We start from the raw sequence: 17662 nt of genomic DNA, 5'->3' as shown, positions 1-17662 counted from the left end.
GAGTTGTGGATTCACAGTATTAAAAACATTTTATCAGAAAATAAGAAATGCTCCAAGCAAACTGATGAGTTATTTTGTATATTTATTATTAGCTCATTTGAGATATCATTATTTTGTCACAATACATAATTTAATTGATCTCACCTGGTTTAAAAGTAATCAAACAGGACCGATTAGTACAAGTACCTTCTGGGAAAACTAGTATCTTGGGAGAAAAGGAATAGATTTAATATTTCAGTCTAAGTAACAGATTATCTCTGTACTTGCTTTCTTATGACTTCACAGTTGCCAACTTTTATAAAGCAAAAATAAAAGGCTAGCACTTGATTTCAGTGAAACCTAGAATCAGATCATTCAGTTTTGCTCTAAAAGAAGTATAGTCTGACCATTAAGATAACCTGAAAATGAATTAAAGTTTTGAAGAGAGAATATACACAGTAAATGTTTCTTAATGATGATGCTAATGATCTGAAAAGGGTTCAAAGAAGCTGTAGACCCTGAATCATGGTCAAAGTTGCATTCATTTTATGCAATATTAAATTCTTTCTTCTACTGGTATACACCTTTAACTAAATCATTTGCTACTTCTGTTTCAATTTTCCCATTAAATGATATTCCCTCTTACAACATACAGTTTCAGGTTGTACTGAGAAAAAAGGAGGAAATACCAACAATATGCTTTATGCTTACTTGAATTTGTTGACATACAGAATACAATTTAATACTCTTTTCTGAGGAGGTGTTTTTAGTTTTTAATATATTATGATTTTCACACAAAAACTATGCACTACAGTTCCCCATTAACTGAATAAAACAGCAGGTTGATTTTTCTGAAACTTTTGGAATTTAGCAATGAGTAAATTGCTAAGCACAGAAACAAAATCCCTGCACTTACAGCATTTAGTAATGGGTATTTTGTAATAATTAAAGTAATTAGTAAGCTAAACTGCCATAAAACAAGTTATTTGTAAAACAAAAATTGGGAATAGGTGTGATTCCATTCTCCAACTTAAAAAACAAACAAACAGGTTTCCTATTCCAATTAGCTACAATAACAAATATAATTCATGCAGTGCATTTTCTATAGCTATACCATGAAGAATAAATTAATATAGAGTAAATCATAAACTCTCAAGAATCCCAGGGACGGGGGAGCCTGGTGGGCTGCTGTCTACAGGGTCGCACAGAGTCAGACACGACTGGAGCGACTTAGCAGCAGCAAGAACTAGAAGGGGCATTAAACATCATATAGCATCTCTAATACTTGAATTCTTTTTATAATATCCCCTCAAGTGGTTGCCTAGCTAATGCCTGAACATTCCAGAAAGAGGTTCCAAATCAGACCATTCTAATTCTGGACAGGAAGTTCCTTGAAATGAGCAAAGTGAACTGAAATCTTGTTTACTTTCACCCACCAGTCCTAGATAAATTCCTTGGAGCCAAAGAGCAAAATCAAATCCTTATTCCAAATGTCATTTCTTCCCAGTCACTCTTTAAATCATTCCTCACATACCTTGGTTTCTAAAACCTCCTGGCTGATCATATGCCTCTTAGTACTTTAATATCTAAACATTACCACGAGTAGCCAGATCACCTCAGGACCATGAGTTCTGCTAGAGATCACTTGTTTTCACCTGGGCAAAGACATGGGGGTACTTATCAGAATCACCCATGAGGCTCTATTTATGCAATAAACGTTGCACCTTCCACACCTTAAAAAGCATTCCAGGGACTTCCTTATGGCCCGGTAGTTAATAATCTGTCTTTCAATGTGGGGGAGGTGGGTTCAATCCCTGGGCAGGGAACTAAGATCCCACATGCTGTGGGGCAACTAAGACCAGACACAGCCAAAAATAAACAAACTTAAAAAAAAAAAAATTATTCCAGAGGAAGGAGGAGATGGGATGGTAAAATGTAGAAAAGTTCTACAGGTGATTCTGAAATGCCCCCTGAACTGAAAAGCACTATCTAAATATACTTCAGATAATCTTAAAATATTAATCACTTTCAAAAAATACCCACCCACCATATTTTTGAGTATAACTGAGCTTTAGTATCTCATCTTTAAAATGATAAATAAATTCAGAGGTAGAGAATTACTTTTTATGACACAAAGTAAAAACCAGTTCAAAGAGTTTGGAGAATAAAAAAGAACGATACATTTAATTCTAGGAGTATCTCATGCAGAAGAGGATCTCTTAATCCTTACTCATTTATTCTGCTTTTATTATGCTAAAGACAACTAGCATACGGTGTACCCTGATATTGTTATCTGTGGATCCAAATGAATATATACAAGTGTACAAAAAATAAATTCTCAAAACATTTAAATAAACATCTACTGTGTTTTACCTGGGGCCATTCCCCTCCTGATGTGGCCCGCCTTATTATTTCATTTATTGTGTTTTTTCGAGAATCTGGGTCTACACGGGACACCAACACTGGCTGCAAGGCCCGCAATATTCCTTTAAAACAAATGAAAAGTCGTAAGTCATATTTTGGGCTACAGCTACTATAGAAATGATACCAAATCATAAAACAAATTGCATGGAAAATTAAAAAGATAGCAAATCAAAGAGAACAACTTAAAAAACCCTCTAACTCAAAGTTTGTTAGAACTTATTAATAGATTCTGGCTTCAAAAGGACAGGTGGCTATTTATACCTAAAAATATTTCATTGATTTCACAGAAGTTAGCAACAGGAATATGAAAAAAAAATGCAATTTTCTCCCTAAAAGACTTCTTTCTCAATTTACATTAAACATTCGCAATACACCATAAGATTGTCTTGTTTTATTTTGGGAATATTCCTGCAATAATACTGCAAACTAATTATGTGAAGCCATAGTACAGGTGGGTAGGGGGCAACTGCTATTTATCTTAATAAAATTTTCAGTGCAACAGTCTTTTAAGTAGGTAGCTTCCTAGCACAATAAACCTCATTTCACCAAATATCTATTGCTAAACAACTTTGGGTGAAAATGTCATGTTACACAAAGCAAGGTGGTTATCTTTAAAAAAAAAAAGAAAGAGAGTGTGTGTGTCTTTCTTAGCTGAATGACAAAGCTGTAAGAACTACTATCATTTTCTCTAGAGTACCAAGACAGCATCAGGCAATTTTCAAACCTACCCTCTCACCACCTGATGCTTGGCAATAGCCTTGGGACAACTGGAAGCAGTTACTTAGAGACTAATCCCCAGGGGAGAGAGCAAAGCATCTGGTGGGAAAAAGCAATTTCACTTGTTTCATTATTTTTATGTCAGGAAGCATTTATTGTTCTACATCATAATTTTCAACGAGTTACACATTTTTCCCTCATGGAGATTTGGGGGCAATAATGAAGAAAACAGAGTTAGGAGAAAAGACTTATTGCATTTATCAGCCTAATACCCTGAAGAGAAATTCACTGAAATACTAGGTAACTGGGGCTTTCACAAATTCTTCAATTAAATTCTCTCTTTAAAAAATTTACCATATTTTGTATTGAAAAACTGTTCTTTTGGGCTTATATTTAGGAGCAGGAAGAAGTGATGGTGCAGCAGCAGAGGTAAGGTTTCAAAAAGAATGATAGGGGATTTCCCTGGTGATCTGGTGGTTAAAACTCTGTGCATTCCCTGCAGGGGGTGCCGGTTTGATCGCTGGTAGGGAAACTAAGATCCCACACGCTGCACGGCACGGCCAAAAAGATAAATGAAATAAATAAATAAATATTTAAAAGAGTTATATCTGAAAGGTTTAAAAATTAAAAAAAAAATAAAAAGAATGATAAGGCATAGGTAGGGAGGTCTTTAATCTTTTTTCATAAATTCATTCTTTTGATATTATACCTCATTAAAAGCAATGAAATATGTTTGAAGTGTTTTATTATTTTTAAGTCTTTAAAAAATTAATCAGTAAACTATACAGAACTTTCTAAATTCAAAGCATGAACATGAAAATATTTTATCACTGTTGTCTTACAGAGTACTTACTGCCAATCAGAGGCACCTGCACATTCTCATTTCGAGATACTATAGAAGGTAATCCAGCTGCAACACAGGCAATTCCATCAAAGAATGTTGAGTGAGGGGCAACGACAAAAATTGGTGCTTCCAACGGAGTTGCAATCTTTCCTTTCACAGTAACTACAAACCCCATTGAGAAGAACATGGCATGGCCTAGAAACTTCAAGACTGGATGAGTAATTTTCCTTTGGAAATAAATATGAAAATGGACATAATTAGCTTTACCAATTGCAGCTACCAGCAGGGTTTTACTCTAAAGCACAAAGCAAAAACCAAAACACGTCAGCACTTCATTTTAAAATATCAGCTAGGAAGAATGGCTAACACTTCAGCAGAGCTCTTTCTGCCAGGCACTGTTCTAAGTACTTTATGCATATTAATTTCTTTAATCCCTAGCCCAATTTTATGAAATATAGAGCATTTATCATTATTCCCACTTTACAGATGAGAAAACTGAGGCCCAGAGAAGTAATTTTTCCAAGGCCACGTGGCTAAGTGGCTCCATTATTCTGTGACTATAAAGTAATAAGAAAGAATTTTCAACATGCATCCCCCACTGAGAAATTCAAATCAGTTTTGTCCTTCATATGAGTCACCTTAGATATCTATATTTGTGTAATAAAGATGCTGCTACCCCCAAAAACACTCTTAGAACTAGCATGCTGAAACAGTCCTCAGAGTTATTTTAAAAATAAAATTTTAAAAGTAAGCTTTATTACTTATATCATTATAGCCCTTAAAAATCATGAAGAATCTTAAGAAGTAAATTTATTATCTCACTTCCTGGAACAAAGATGCACTTAATTCTGGTTATTGATTTGTTTACTATTTTAAAAGAATCTGTCATTAAAAATTAATTAAATCAAATTGTGCCAGGAATCCTGTTGGACACATAAGACAAGTAAGATCCAGTCTCTGTCTTTGATAAACTGAATTGCGTAGAAAAACAAAAACACAGTCCTAGAAGTGCAAACACATGATGGACATCTCAGTATATGAATAAGCATACAGCTTTTCATGAAAAATATGTGTCTCCCATAAGACATCTGACAGGAGTTTTAAAAAATGAGCTTCCTATTGAATTCTCTCAACATTCACATAATAATATTGTGAGGAGCTATTAAGCAACTAACTCCCAAGGAAGTTTCTCTAACTTTTATTTCATGGTGAGAAGTAAGACACAGAAAGCCCAAGTACTTTTCAGGAGGGCACAGGGAAATGATTGCTCTCTCCTTGCTCTGTAGTTTAAGAGCTGAGATCTTTATTTATTTAAAGATAAAGAACTCACCCTGTCACAGAACTTTCAGACCTGTTTTTGATTTATAGCGATGTAGCCTCTAACAAGGTCCAATCCCTGGGTTGGAAAGATCCCCTGGAGGAGGGCATGGCAACCCACTCCAGTATTCTTGCCTGGAGAATCCCCATGGACAGAGGAGCTTGGAGGGCTACAGTTCATGGGGTTACAAAAAGTCGGACACAACTGAGCAACTAAGCACAACACAGCACAGCCTCTAACGACTGCATTCCAAAATATCCTATATTCAGAGCCACAATTGTTGATCACTGCCTAAACTTCAATGAATTCTTCTAATCTTGATTCACCTAATATTTAGACATAGTTACTTCTTACCTCTTCCAACCAGTTATTGGGTGGGTCAGCTTTTCAGGACAGCATGCTGTTGAAATTGCAGCCAGTGACCACGCCAGTAATAAAATTATTGCAATCAATAGGGCACGAATTGGAAGCAGGATAATTCCAAGGAAGAAAATCTGAAAGTCAAAGTTAATTAAAAAAAAAATAGATGACATTATTTTAATGCTGTAGTTATCAAACAGACATACTTAAAAGAAAAATCTTGGGCTATTCAAGCTTTCACTCAAAGATGAATTGAGCATTACCCTGCACCAGGCAACGATCTAAGCACAAAGGAAATAAGACATTATATCTGACCTCACAAAGTCTGCTAGGTAGCAAAAGAAATAGGGGAGAAAACCAGTGAATGTGAATAGGGGTTGCTGGGGAAACAAAGAAAAGGTGTGTTGGGCTTACTGGTAGTGCGGGATTAGTAGTTGTGACACAGAGGCTTAGTCGCCCTGCGGCACGTGGAGTCTTCCCAGACCAGGAATTGAATGCCCTGTCACTGGCATTGCAAGGTGGATTCTTAACCACTGCAAGTCCAGTTGTATCATTTTAAAATGTCACTGGTAGTGTATGAGAATTTCAGTCACTGTATATCCTTGCTGACATTTGGTGTTTAAAATCACTTTCAAAAATCAATTTTATGAAGGCATAATTTACATAAAATACAATGCACCTATTTTAAATATGAGCTTTTCAAATGTATAGCCCTATGCAGACACCACCATAATCAAGATATAGATCATTTCCATCACTCAAAAAAGTTCCCTTGTGTCTCTTTGTAGTCAATGTCTCCTCAGTGTATGGCAACCACTGACAATCTTTCACTATAGTTTTTGCCTGTTCCATATTTTCATATAAATGAAACCACAAGGTATGTACTCTTTTATGTCTGGCTTCTTTCACTTCATATTTTTGAGATTCAACCATGTTGTCATATGTATCAGTAATACAGTCTTTTTCATTGCAGAGTGATATTCCATTGTGTGAATATACCACAATTATTTTACCTATTAATCTGTTCAGGGACCTTTAGCCTATTATAAGTTCTTATCTATATGAGTACACATCAATTTTTGAGACTCATACATTTTCATTCATGGTGGATGGTGGTGAAATTGTCAGGCCAGAATGTGCTTAAAGAACATGCCAAATTGTTTTCCAAAGTGGTTGTGTCGTTTTATACCTCCACCAATGAAGTGTGAAAGTTCCTGTTGCTTCACATCATCAATTTTCAGTGTTGTCAGTCTTTGTGGCCGTCCTGGTGGGTGTAAAATAATATCTCATTGTGGTTTCCTTAATGAACAATGATGCTGAGCAAATTTTTTCATGTGCGTATTGGTCATCCCTTTAACCTATCTGTTCAAGTCTTTAGTCCATTTTCATTGGGTTGTTAGTCCTTTTCTGATCAATTTTTAGGAGGTCTTCATATATTGTTTACAAGCCCTTTTTCAGTATATATATTGAAAATATTTTCTCCTATTCCATGGTTTGCTTTTTCATTTTCTTATTGGTATCTTTCAATGAGAAGCGTTTTAATTCTGATGAAGACTAATTTATCAATTTAGTTCTCTTCTGCATCCTTTCTAAGAAATCTTTACCTATCTCAAGATCATGAAGATATTTTATATCTTCTTCTTCTAGATGATATATGGATTTTGCTTTTATGTTCAAGTCTATGATCCATTGTAAATTACTTTCTGTGTAATTTACTGTGTAATTACTTTCCCCCCCACCCCCCCACCCCCCCACCCCCCCCAACCCCCCACCACCTCCCCTGTGAGGCCTGTGGGATCTTAGTTCCTGGACCAGGGATCAAAGCTGTGCGCCTTCCAGGGAAGTGCAGAGTCTTAACCATTGGACCACCAGTGAAGTGCCATCCCCAGAACCAATGTTGAAAAGACTCCACATTCCCCAATAAATTTTGTTGGCCACTTTGTCAAAAAATCACTTGAACATACATGTAGGCTCTCTATTCTGTTTTGTTGATCTATTTGTCTGTATGTCTGTCAATTCCCTACTCTCTTAATTGCTGTAGTCTTGTAGTAAGTCTTGAAATCTGGTAGTATATGTCCTCCAACTTTCTATTTTTCAAACTTCTTTTGGGATAATCTAGATCCTTAGTATTTCCACATAAATTTCAGAATTAATCTGTCAGTTTCCACACAAAAAGCCTGTTGGAATTTTTGTTGAGCTTTCGATGAACTTATAGATCAATTTGGGAGGAATTACCATCTTAATAATGTTGATTCTTCCAACTTACAAACATGGTATAGCTCTTTATTTTATGTAAATCTTCATTAATTTCTTACAATAGTGTTCTGTTGTTTTCATTGTAGTGGTCTTGAATCTGCCTGCAATGCAGGTGACCCTGGTTCAATTCCTGGGTTGGGAAGATCTGCTAGAGAAGAGACAGGCTACACACTTCAGTATTCTTGGGCTTCCCTGATGGCTCAGCTGGTTAAGAATCTGCCTGCAATGTGGGAGACCTGGGTTTGATCCCTGGGTTGGGAAGATCCCCTGGAGAAGGGAACAGCTACCCACTCCAGTATTCTGGCCTGGAAAATTCCATGGACTATACAGTCCATGGGGTCGCAAAGAGTTGGACATGACTGAACAACTTTCACTTATTGCTATCATGAGATTATTTAATTTCATTTTGCAGTTGCGGCTGGTATACAGACAAAGTTGATTTAAAATTTTAATATTTAAACATTATTAAGATGACAAAACCAATTTTGAGTAACTGATTAAGAGGATTATGCATATTTTCTTTTGGTAATAAGTTATCTCTGTAGGAAGGCCTTCTTTTGACACTATTGTGATTATTTTCCTCTCTTTCTTCATAGCACTTACTAAGACATGGAATTATATATATTTCTATACTTGCTTATTTAACTTTTTCAGTGAAATACAGGCTTAAGATAGGCAGAGTCCTTTTTTCTCTTGTTTATTATATCTCTATCTCCAGAGAGTAACATTATGCCTGGCATATGGAAGGCATCCAACAAATATTTTTGATATGGTAAATGACCCATAGTTATAATTCCATATTCTATTGAGGAAAGAAAAGCTAGGCTAATTTTCTCCATGCCACTATGGAACAGACCCTTAAACAGTCAAAAAGAGAGGAGGAGCAGTAAAGCTAAGTAAGCCCTATGAGATGCAGAAGTGACAACAATCTTAAACAAGATATTGATCATCATTTAAGATTAAATTTAGCCTATATTCATCATATTGAGTCATCCTTAAACACAAGTATATCAATCTTTTAAACTGGATAATACAGACAACATTGTTTTTCAATCATGTCTATTTAAATTTTGCTTTACCCAGACTGTTCAAGCCATTGAAACTACTTTGGAATCTCTGTCTACATGCATTTTAACGTTTTAAAAAATATTGCGACTATATTCATTTCTATCCAATCCAAGTGGTAAGTTAAGTTTTAAGTACAGTATACAATTTGTCAGAGAATGCAATGGCACCCCACTCCAGTACTCTTGCCTGGAAAATCTCATGGATGGAGGAGCCTGGTGGGCTACAGTCCATGGGGTCGCTAAGAGTTGGACACGACTGAGCGACTTCACTTTCACTTTTCACTTTTCTGAAATGGAGAAGGAAATGGCAAGCCACTCCAGTGTTCTTGCCTGGAGAATCCCAGGGACGGGGGAGCCTGGTGGGCTGCCGTCTCCGGGGTTGCACAGAGTCAGACACGACTGAAGCCACTTAGCAGCAGCAGCATACAATTTGTACATAACAAATGGCATTGATAACTATCAAGATCAGCAAGCAATACCAGGTTCTTTCACGTATTATTTCACTTAAGTTTAACCCTCCTTTGATGTATTATTATTCCAATTTAATAGATAAGGAAAGTGAGGTTCAGAGAGGTCAACTGACTTGGCCAGTCATACAACTTATAAATGACAGGGCCTGAGCAGGTTTTCTAAGACTAGTGATCATTCCATTATATCACAATTCTTATAGAGTTACTTGGAAGTGCTCTCTAAATGGTTGCAGGCATGCTATTTAAAAACCAAAAACTCAGTAATCCAGACACAATGTACATACTTACAAACATGCCACTTTGAGCCTCTCTCCAATATATGAACCAGAAGAGATGGACATACTTTCATTTAAGTATAACTGATTTGATGAACTCAGGCCAAAAGGAATTCTGAATGAGAGTCAATGAATTTGTTAAGTGTTTCTGAGTGACTTTCACCTTCAGAAATTTTAACATATCATGGGAATATCAATGTGGGCTTCCCTAGTGGCTCAGACGGTACAGCGTCTGTCTGCAATGCAGGAGACCCGGGTTCAATCCCTGGGTTGGGAAGATCCCCTGGAGAAGGAAATGGCAGCCCACTCCAGCATTCTTGCCTGGAAAATCCCATGGACCACGGAGCCTAGTAGGTTACCGTCCATGGGGTCGCAAAGAGCCGGACATATCAATCCATTTTAAGACACATTTTAAGATCATGTTTTTAAACATTTAGTTTCTTTACAAAGAGGTATTGCTACATTCATTATCTTCCTCTTCCTTTCTCATACCTTCGCACCCATCAACCATTACTGTTAACCACCACCCACACTGCTTAGCCCAGCACTTAACCTATCTCTGCCGTAGAGGACAATGGTCTCAGTGCAGATAAGCATGCTGTGCAAAAATTACACTATTTCAAATCCAAAGTAAATAAATACGTAAGATGGACAGGAAACATTAAAACTATTTTTTTCCCATGCAGAACACAGAGGACAAATGTAGCTTGCATAGTCTATCTTGTTCTCTGATCACTAACTTCACCAAAGAGGAAGTCCAAAGAGTGAGTGTAACTGCTAATGGTAAAAGCAGTGCTTTACAAGAAAAAGGAAAGGACAGAAACTTCCTTTTTGTATAGAGCCGTTTTTAACAACCAGAGAAAGTCTCTCTTCCTTGAATCTACGTCCTTGAATCTACGAGAAGTGTTTGGGTGAAAACTGATTCAGGACCAAAAACTCTTGAATACCTTAAATGGACCCATATTATTCCTTTTCTTAGGTTGTGATTTCCCACCCTTGATGCAACTGCTCCGCCAAAACATCGCACCTTTCTTTTGGTTCTAATTCCAGACCTGGGTTCTCTGCCTTCTCCCTCACTCTTCTCATCCCAAAAGGACTCCTCTCCTTCCCTCAGGAAAAACAACAACAAAAAGCTCCCCAAACTCACTCTCCTGCAATACAATGAGCTCCCACTACACCTCCACACACTCAGGTTGAAGTTCTTCTCCCAGAGCCCTTCCCTCCTCTCAGTACGGAATGTTTCCTCTGCCATGGGCCTGCTCAGCTTCCTCCTGTTTAGCACCTTCTCCCAAGACCCACATGCTCTTTGCATCTTCTCTTGTCACACACACACCCAGACCTCCAAGCATCCTCCAAGGGTCCTAAATTCTCAGCGCAGCATCTCTGCCCCCTGCAGACTCCTGGCCCCTTCAGAAGCCCTCCCCTCTCAGATCTACATCCCTTTCTTCCTCGAGCCTGGCTTCCCAGACTCACTCCCCTCAGTCACTTCCCCTTTACACCCACACTGCCGTCTAAAACAGCCTCCCCTGACGGACCCATGGCCCCCCTCAAACTGCCTCCTCCCTCAGATCCACACCCCTGCCCTGCATCTGTCTCCCCTGTCAGGCGTCCCTCACCTGGACTGCATCCTCCCTCAGACCTACTCCCCTCACTTGGACCTACCTCCGTTCTCAAACTCTGGTCGCTCACCGGAATCTGCTTTGCCTGTCAGTCTCTAGTCACTCCCCTGAATTTTAGTCAGACTCACATCCCTCACCTGGGTCTGCCTCCCCTGTCAGACGTCCCTCACCCGGATCTGCCCTCCTCCCTCTAACCCATGACCCTCACTGGAATCCACCTCTCCTGTCAGACCCTCGCCCCGCACCTGGATGCGCCTCGCCACGCCCAGCCGCGTCTGCTGCACGAAGGGATTGGGCACAGGTGGCGGGAAGAAGGACGCCTGGCGGGGCACCATGGGCGGCCGCAGCCCCGCGTTCCCGACGTCAGCTCCCGGCACAGTGGCCGCCACGGCCCGCGCGTCAGCGCACCGGTTCATGGTCGACCCTGGCGTCTGACTAGAGCGAAGCGACCCACGCGGAGCGCGCCAGTGGGCACCGCCGCCAAGACTAAGCGGGAGCCGCTTAGGAGTCCGGGGCTTCTGCGCAGGCGCCAAAGTTACCTAGCCGCCCTCTGCTCTAGCCCCGCCCCTCTGGCTCCGAACACGCCCAGGTTCTGGCCCCACCCCCCAACCCCCCACCTCAAGCACAGTCCCACCCTTTTAGGTGTCTGTCCCTTCCTTTTGGGATTCATAGCTCCGCCCCCTTGGAGGTGAATGTTTTTTCCTTCAAAGCGACGCACCCGCAAGAGAGACAGTTTACACTGTTCTCTGCTCCAGCATCAGGCCAACCTGGCTTAACTTTCGCTTTTACTGGCTCTTTGGCCAAATCATTGTCTCCATGAACTTCCGTGGCCCCATTCGTAATACCAAGATAAACAGAACCTGAATCCAGCGATTGTAGGAGCAACTCTTGGGCTGTTCCATTAAGAGGGTTCATTATCCAGGGTGGATCTGATTTCTGGTGCATGTTTTGCTTTTGCTTAAACCAGTTTGAGTGTCATGTTTATCAGTTACAGCTGAAAGAGTCCTGACTAATATAGAAACTGGTGCCAGGAGTGGGCTGTCTTCCAGTCAAAATATGGACTGACAACGTGAAGATAGTTTTCCCAAGGAAAATTGAGCTGCAATAACTAGAAAAATACAAAACCACCATGGCCCTCTGAACTAGATGAGGAACCTGGTCTCAAAAAAAAAGAGAAGTGACTTGGAAACTTAGAGACTGTTTGTCTCCACTTTACTCGCATCAGAGTCTGAAAAGAAATAAAAATCATGATCAGAAGGTCCACCAATGGAGGTTCCGCCAGGCTGGCTTCAGGAGAAGGCAGGACATAGAGACAGCAAATCCATGGAAGAAGGGAAGCGTTTTGATGTCCCTCAGCAAACACTCATCAGGCAAAAATGAAATCAGGTGGCATGATCAAGGTATGAAAAGAGACTCTTGAGAATTGGAAGTGGCTTATGGCAGGTTTCAAGGAATCGATTGAAATATGTAGCGCCTTAGAAACAAACATCCTGCCTGTAGCACTTCACTGTCAGAACCAGAGAGATGATGTGGTCTGGTGAAAAAAGAGCACAGCCTTGGAAATCCCAAAACCCAAAAGCAAGGTTGAGGTCCAGGGTTAACTTACCACAGACCCATGACAAAAATCACTCCCCTTATTGAGCCTTTGTTTTCACTTATATAATGGAGAGAACAGGGTTCAGGAGTCCCTAAATTCTGCCTCCTGAGAATTCTGACCTGTATACAGGTCAAGAAGCAACAGTTAAAGCTGGACAAGGAACAACAGACTGGTTCCAAACCAGGAAAGGAGTACGTCAAGGCTGTATATTGTCACCCTGCTTATTTAACTTATATGCAGAGTACATCATGAGAAATGCCGGGCTGGATCACAAGCTGGAATCAGGATTGCCGGGAGAAATATCAATAACCTCAGATATGCAGATGATATCACCCTTATGGCAGAAAGCAAAGAAGAACTAAAAAGCCTCTTGATGAGAGTGAAAAAGTTGGCTTAAAATTCAACATTCAGAAAACTAAGATCATGGCATCTGGTCCCATCACTTCATGGTAAATAGAGGGGGAAACAATGGAAAGAGTGACAGACTATTTCTTGGGCTCCAAAAATCACTGCAGATGGTGACTGCAGCCCTGAAATTAAAAGACACTTGCTCCTTGGAAGAAAAGCTATGACCAACCTACACAGCAAATTAAAAAGCAGAGACATTACTTTACCAACAAAGGTCCGTCTAGTCAAAGCTATTCGGTTTTTCCAGTAGTCATGTATTGATGTGAGAATTGGACTATAAAGAAAGCTGAGTGCTGAAGAATTGATGCTTTTGAACTGTGGTGTTGGAGAAGACTCTTGAGAGTCCCTTGGACTGCAAGGAGATCCAACCAGTCCATTCTGAAGGAGATCAGCCCTGAATATTCATTGGAAGGACTGATGCTGAATCTGAAGTTCCAATACTTTGACCACCTGATGCAAAGAACTGACTCCTTGGAAAAGACCCTGATGCTGGGAAAGATTGAAGGCAGGAGGAGAAGGGGACAACAGAGGATGAGATGGTTCCGTTGTATCACCAACTCAATGGACATGAGTTTGAGCAAGTTCCAGGAGTTGGTGATGGACAGGGAAGCCTTGCATGCTGCAGTCCATGGCATCCCATAGAGTCAGACTGAGCGACTGAATTGAACTGATTTATAATGTTGTGTTTGTTTCAGGTATACAGCAAAATGATTCAGTTATACACATATTTATTCTTTTTCAGGTTCTTTTCTCATACAGGTTATCACAGAATATTGAGCAGACTTCCCTGTGCTATATAGTAGATCCTTGTTGGTTATCTATCTTATATATAGAAATATGTATATGTTAATCCCAAGCTCCTGATTTCTCTCTCCCCACATTTCCCCTTTGGTAACTGTAAGTTTGTGTTCAATATCTGTCAGTCTGTATATGAATCTTTTTAGATCTCACAAAATTATTTTAGGATAATAAACCAAGTGATGATTAAAACAGGGAATTATTCTCTGGTGGTCCAGTGGCTGGGACTCCAAGCTCTCAATGTCGAAGGCCCAGGTTCAGCCCCTGGTTGGGGAACTAGGGTCCCACAGGCCACGCAGCACAGCCAACAGAATACAAACAAAACAAACAGAAAAAAACAAGTGATGAATAAAACAGGAAAAGAAAGAACTATCATGGGGCAAGGACATGTATTATCTTGGTATCTGTAGCTGAATTTCTTTAATATATTATGAAGAATTGAAAAACACAGCAAAACAATTTCACAGTTTTCCCATCAAGAGGCAGAGTCTTTCCCCATCCCTAGAATCTGGGCTGACCTCACAACTTGTTCTGACCAATAAAATGTGGCAGAAGTAGTACCATGTGAGTTCTAGAGCCTGGGCCACAAGGGGCCTTATAATTTCCGTTCTCAAACTCTTGCCACTACTTAGGGAGGCTCAGGCCAACCTGCTGAATGACTAAGAGCTCATAGTGAGGGAGAGGTCCAGTGAGCAGGCAACACCAAGAAAGTGAGAGAGGAGCTTCCCCAGTGGCTCAGGGGAGCTTTCCCAGTGGCTCAAAGAATCCACCTGCTGATGCAGGAGACACAGCTTCAATCCCTGGTCCCAGAGGATTGAACATGCTATGGAGCAACGGAGCCCATGTGCTACAACTAATGAGCCACAACTAATGAGCCTGTGACCTAGAGCCTGGGAAGCACAACTACTGAGCCTGCAAATCACAATTACTGAGCCTATGTACTACAACAACCGAAACCTGCATGCCCTAGAGCCTGAGCACTGCCACTAGAGAGTAGGCCCCCCCTCACAACTAGAGAAAAGCCCATGCAGCAACCAAGACACAGGACAGCCAAAAATAAAATAAATTAAAATTACTTTAAAAAGAAAGAAAGAAGGAAAGTGAGGGAGGCCTCCTTGAACCCTGGGCTACCTTTGTGGCTCAGCTGGTAAAGAATCCACCTGCAATGCGAGTGACCTGGGTTCGATCCCTGGGTTGGCAAGATCCTCTGGAAAAGGGAAAGGCTACCCACTCCAGTATTCTGGCCTGGAGAATTCCATGGACTGTATAGTCCATGGGGTCGCAAAGAGTCAGACACAACTGAGCAACTTTCACTTTTTCACTACCCTGAAGAAGTTCAAGGGCCTAGCTGGACCTTTCACTGGTAGGGGTTAGGGAAAGGATATTCCCAGTACCTGAGACCAGTTCGTCAAGCCCTGAGTGGCTGAGAGGTAGATGGAGTTGGTGAATGACATGCTTATCAGTCAACTGCTCAGAGTAGCCTGAAGGCATGATGAAACTCTGACTCTGGGCCCTGGGACGGCTGCTCCTTCCAAGGTATTCACTGTAGAAATCTCAGAATCTTCCTACCCTACCAGATAGATGTAGCCTTTAGCTACTCATGTGACCTCTCTGAGCCTGCATACTCATCTCAGAATGGGAAGATTCATTCCTACCCCAAATAGATTGTGGTAATAAGTAAGATAATGCCCGTGTAGCATTCATAGCAGAGAAGGCAATGGCACCCCACTCCGGTACTCTTGCCTGGAAAATCCCATGGATGGAGGAGCCTGGTAGGCTGCAGTCCATGGGGTCGCGAAGAGTGGGACATGACTGAGCGACTTCACTTTCACTTTTCACTTTCCTGCATTGGAGAAGGAAATGGCAACCCACTCCAGTGTTCTTGCCTGGAGAATCCCAGGGACAGGGGAGCCTGGTGGGCTGCCGTCTATGGGGTCGCGCAGAGTCGGACACGACTGAAGCGACTTAGTAGCAGCAGCGTTCATAGAAGTGCATGCAAGAAATGGCACCTTTCAGGTATTACACGTGGAGCAGCTGGATTTTCTCAGTATAAAAAAGAACCTTAATAACAATGTATTATAGCCATGATATAAACTGTCCCTAGGGCTTCCCTGGTGGCTCTGTGGTAAAGAATCTGCTTGCAATGCAAGAGATCTAGGTTTGATCCCTGGGTCAGGAAGATCCCCTGGAGAAGAGAATGGCTGGCAGACCTGTGTGGCCCTTCAGCACAGAAGGAAGTCTCTCGAGTCTTTAAGAACCTGAGTGATTGAACAGGCCACAGGAGAAAAGAGGACTCCACTGAGGTCACCTCCAGAGACCTGTCCACTCCTCATCCTCTCCCCACCAGCCCCACCATGAGAGGAAGTAATAGACTGTTGGAACCAGGGAAGGTCTCTGAAATAAGCCCAGGCCTTATGTTCTGTTAGCAGCTCTAGGGGAGGCCTCTCTGGTAGCTCAACTGATAAAGAATTTGCCTGCAATGCAAGAGACCCCGGTTCTATTGCTGGGTGGGGAAATTCTCCTGGAGAAGGAATGGGTTACCCACTCCAGTATTCTTGGGCTTCCCTGGTGGCTCAGCTGGTAAAGAATCTGCCTGCAAAGCAGGAGACCTGGGTTCGATCCCTGGGTTGGGAAGATCCCCTGGAGGAGGGAATGGCAATCTACTCCAGTATTCTTGCCTGGAAAATCCCATGAACAGAGGCAAGCTACAGTCCATAGGATCGTGAAGAGTTGGACAGCACAGCTCAGCAGCTCTAGAATTTCCATATATAACTAAGCACAGCACAGCTCAGCAGCTCTAGAATTTCCATATAGGAGGGGATTAAGGATGGGCAGTCTGCTGGGAAGGAAGGGTAAGGAGCTTACCCATCAATAGAAGCTGTGTTTAGAATGCACACACAGTTCTCCCCTAGCTGTGTTTATTAGAGAGTTTAGGGGAGGGGAGATGGAGGGTAATGCTGCTGATGGAGATACTCGGTTTCCGACTAAAGCTTCTTCTCTAGGTCATCTTTGGCCTTACTCAGGATGTTATCCAGTATCTATGGTACCCTTGGAAAATCACTTTTCTCCAAGCTTTAGTTTCCTTATCAATCAAAGTTGACTGATAATAGCCTCCCTTTTTTAGGTTGCTGTAATCTAAATGAAATGATGCATGCGAAGGGTCTGGCACATAGTAAGCATCGTATTAATGGAAGGGGTGTTATTGTTAAATTCACTATTATTAGTATTAGAATTTATGTTATTGTCAAGGCAGAAACTGAGACTCAAGAAGAAAGGAAACCTTGAACAAGACCCTGCAATTAAATAACAGAAACTCTGCTTTGGCTCTTTCCATGGGACCAAGGGACTCCAGCTCACCCATCCAGAGAGTCTCTTGGTGATTACTTTGGCAGCTGTGACCTTTCCAGCAGATGTCACTTATGCCCTGCAGGGAGCAGAGATTTAGACTTTCTATGTTTCCTCTTTGAGCTGGGGCTGGGGCTGGGGCTAGGGCCCCTCTCTAGGCTCCGCTAAAACAGCCGGCAAACACA

At 41.2% G+C, this 17662-nt stretch overlaps 1 protein-coding gene across 1 annotated transcript in view; it reads right to left on the bottom strand.

The window, feature by feature from the left end:
- The window catches only part of LPCAT2 (lysophosphatidylcholine acyltransferase 2), a 68197-nt gene extending 56327 nt beyond the window's left edge, over window positions 1-11870 (bottom strand). Inside the window, exons 1-5 of the mRNA XM_055551897.1 lie at window positions 11575-11870; window positions 5637-5776; window positions 3974-4191; window positions 2353-2465; window positions 145-205 (exon numbers count right to left, since the gene is read on the bottom strand). Coding sequence (XP_055407872.1) covers window positions 145-205; window positions 2353-2465; window positions 3974-4191; window positions 5637-5776; window positions 11575-11745 — 703 coding nt within the window. The 5' untranslated portion in view covers window positions 11746-11870. The remainder of the gene's footprint in view (window positions 1-144; window positions 206-2352; window positions 2466-3973; window positions 4192-5636; window positions 5777-11574) is intronic.
- Window positions 11871-17662: the final 5792 nt, after the last annotated feature.

The sequence above is a fragment of the Bubalus kerabau genome, chromosome 17 (assembly GCF_029407905.1).
Source record: "Bubalus kerabau isolate K-KA32 ecotype Philippines breed swamp buffalo chromosome 17, PCC_UOA_SB_1v2, whole genome shotgun sequence".
Classification (NCBI taxonomy): domain Eukaryota; kingdom Metazoa; phylum Chordata; class Mammalia; order Artiodactyla; family Bovidae; genus Bubalus; species Bubalus kerabau.
The sequence above is the reverse complement of the archived record's forward strand: the minus strand, read 5'-3'. Positions and strand labels throughout refer to the sequence as shown.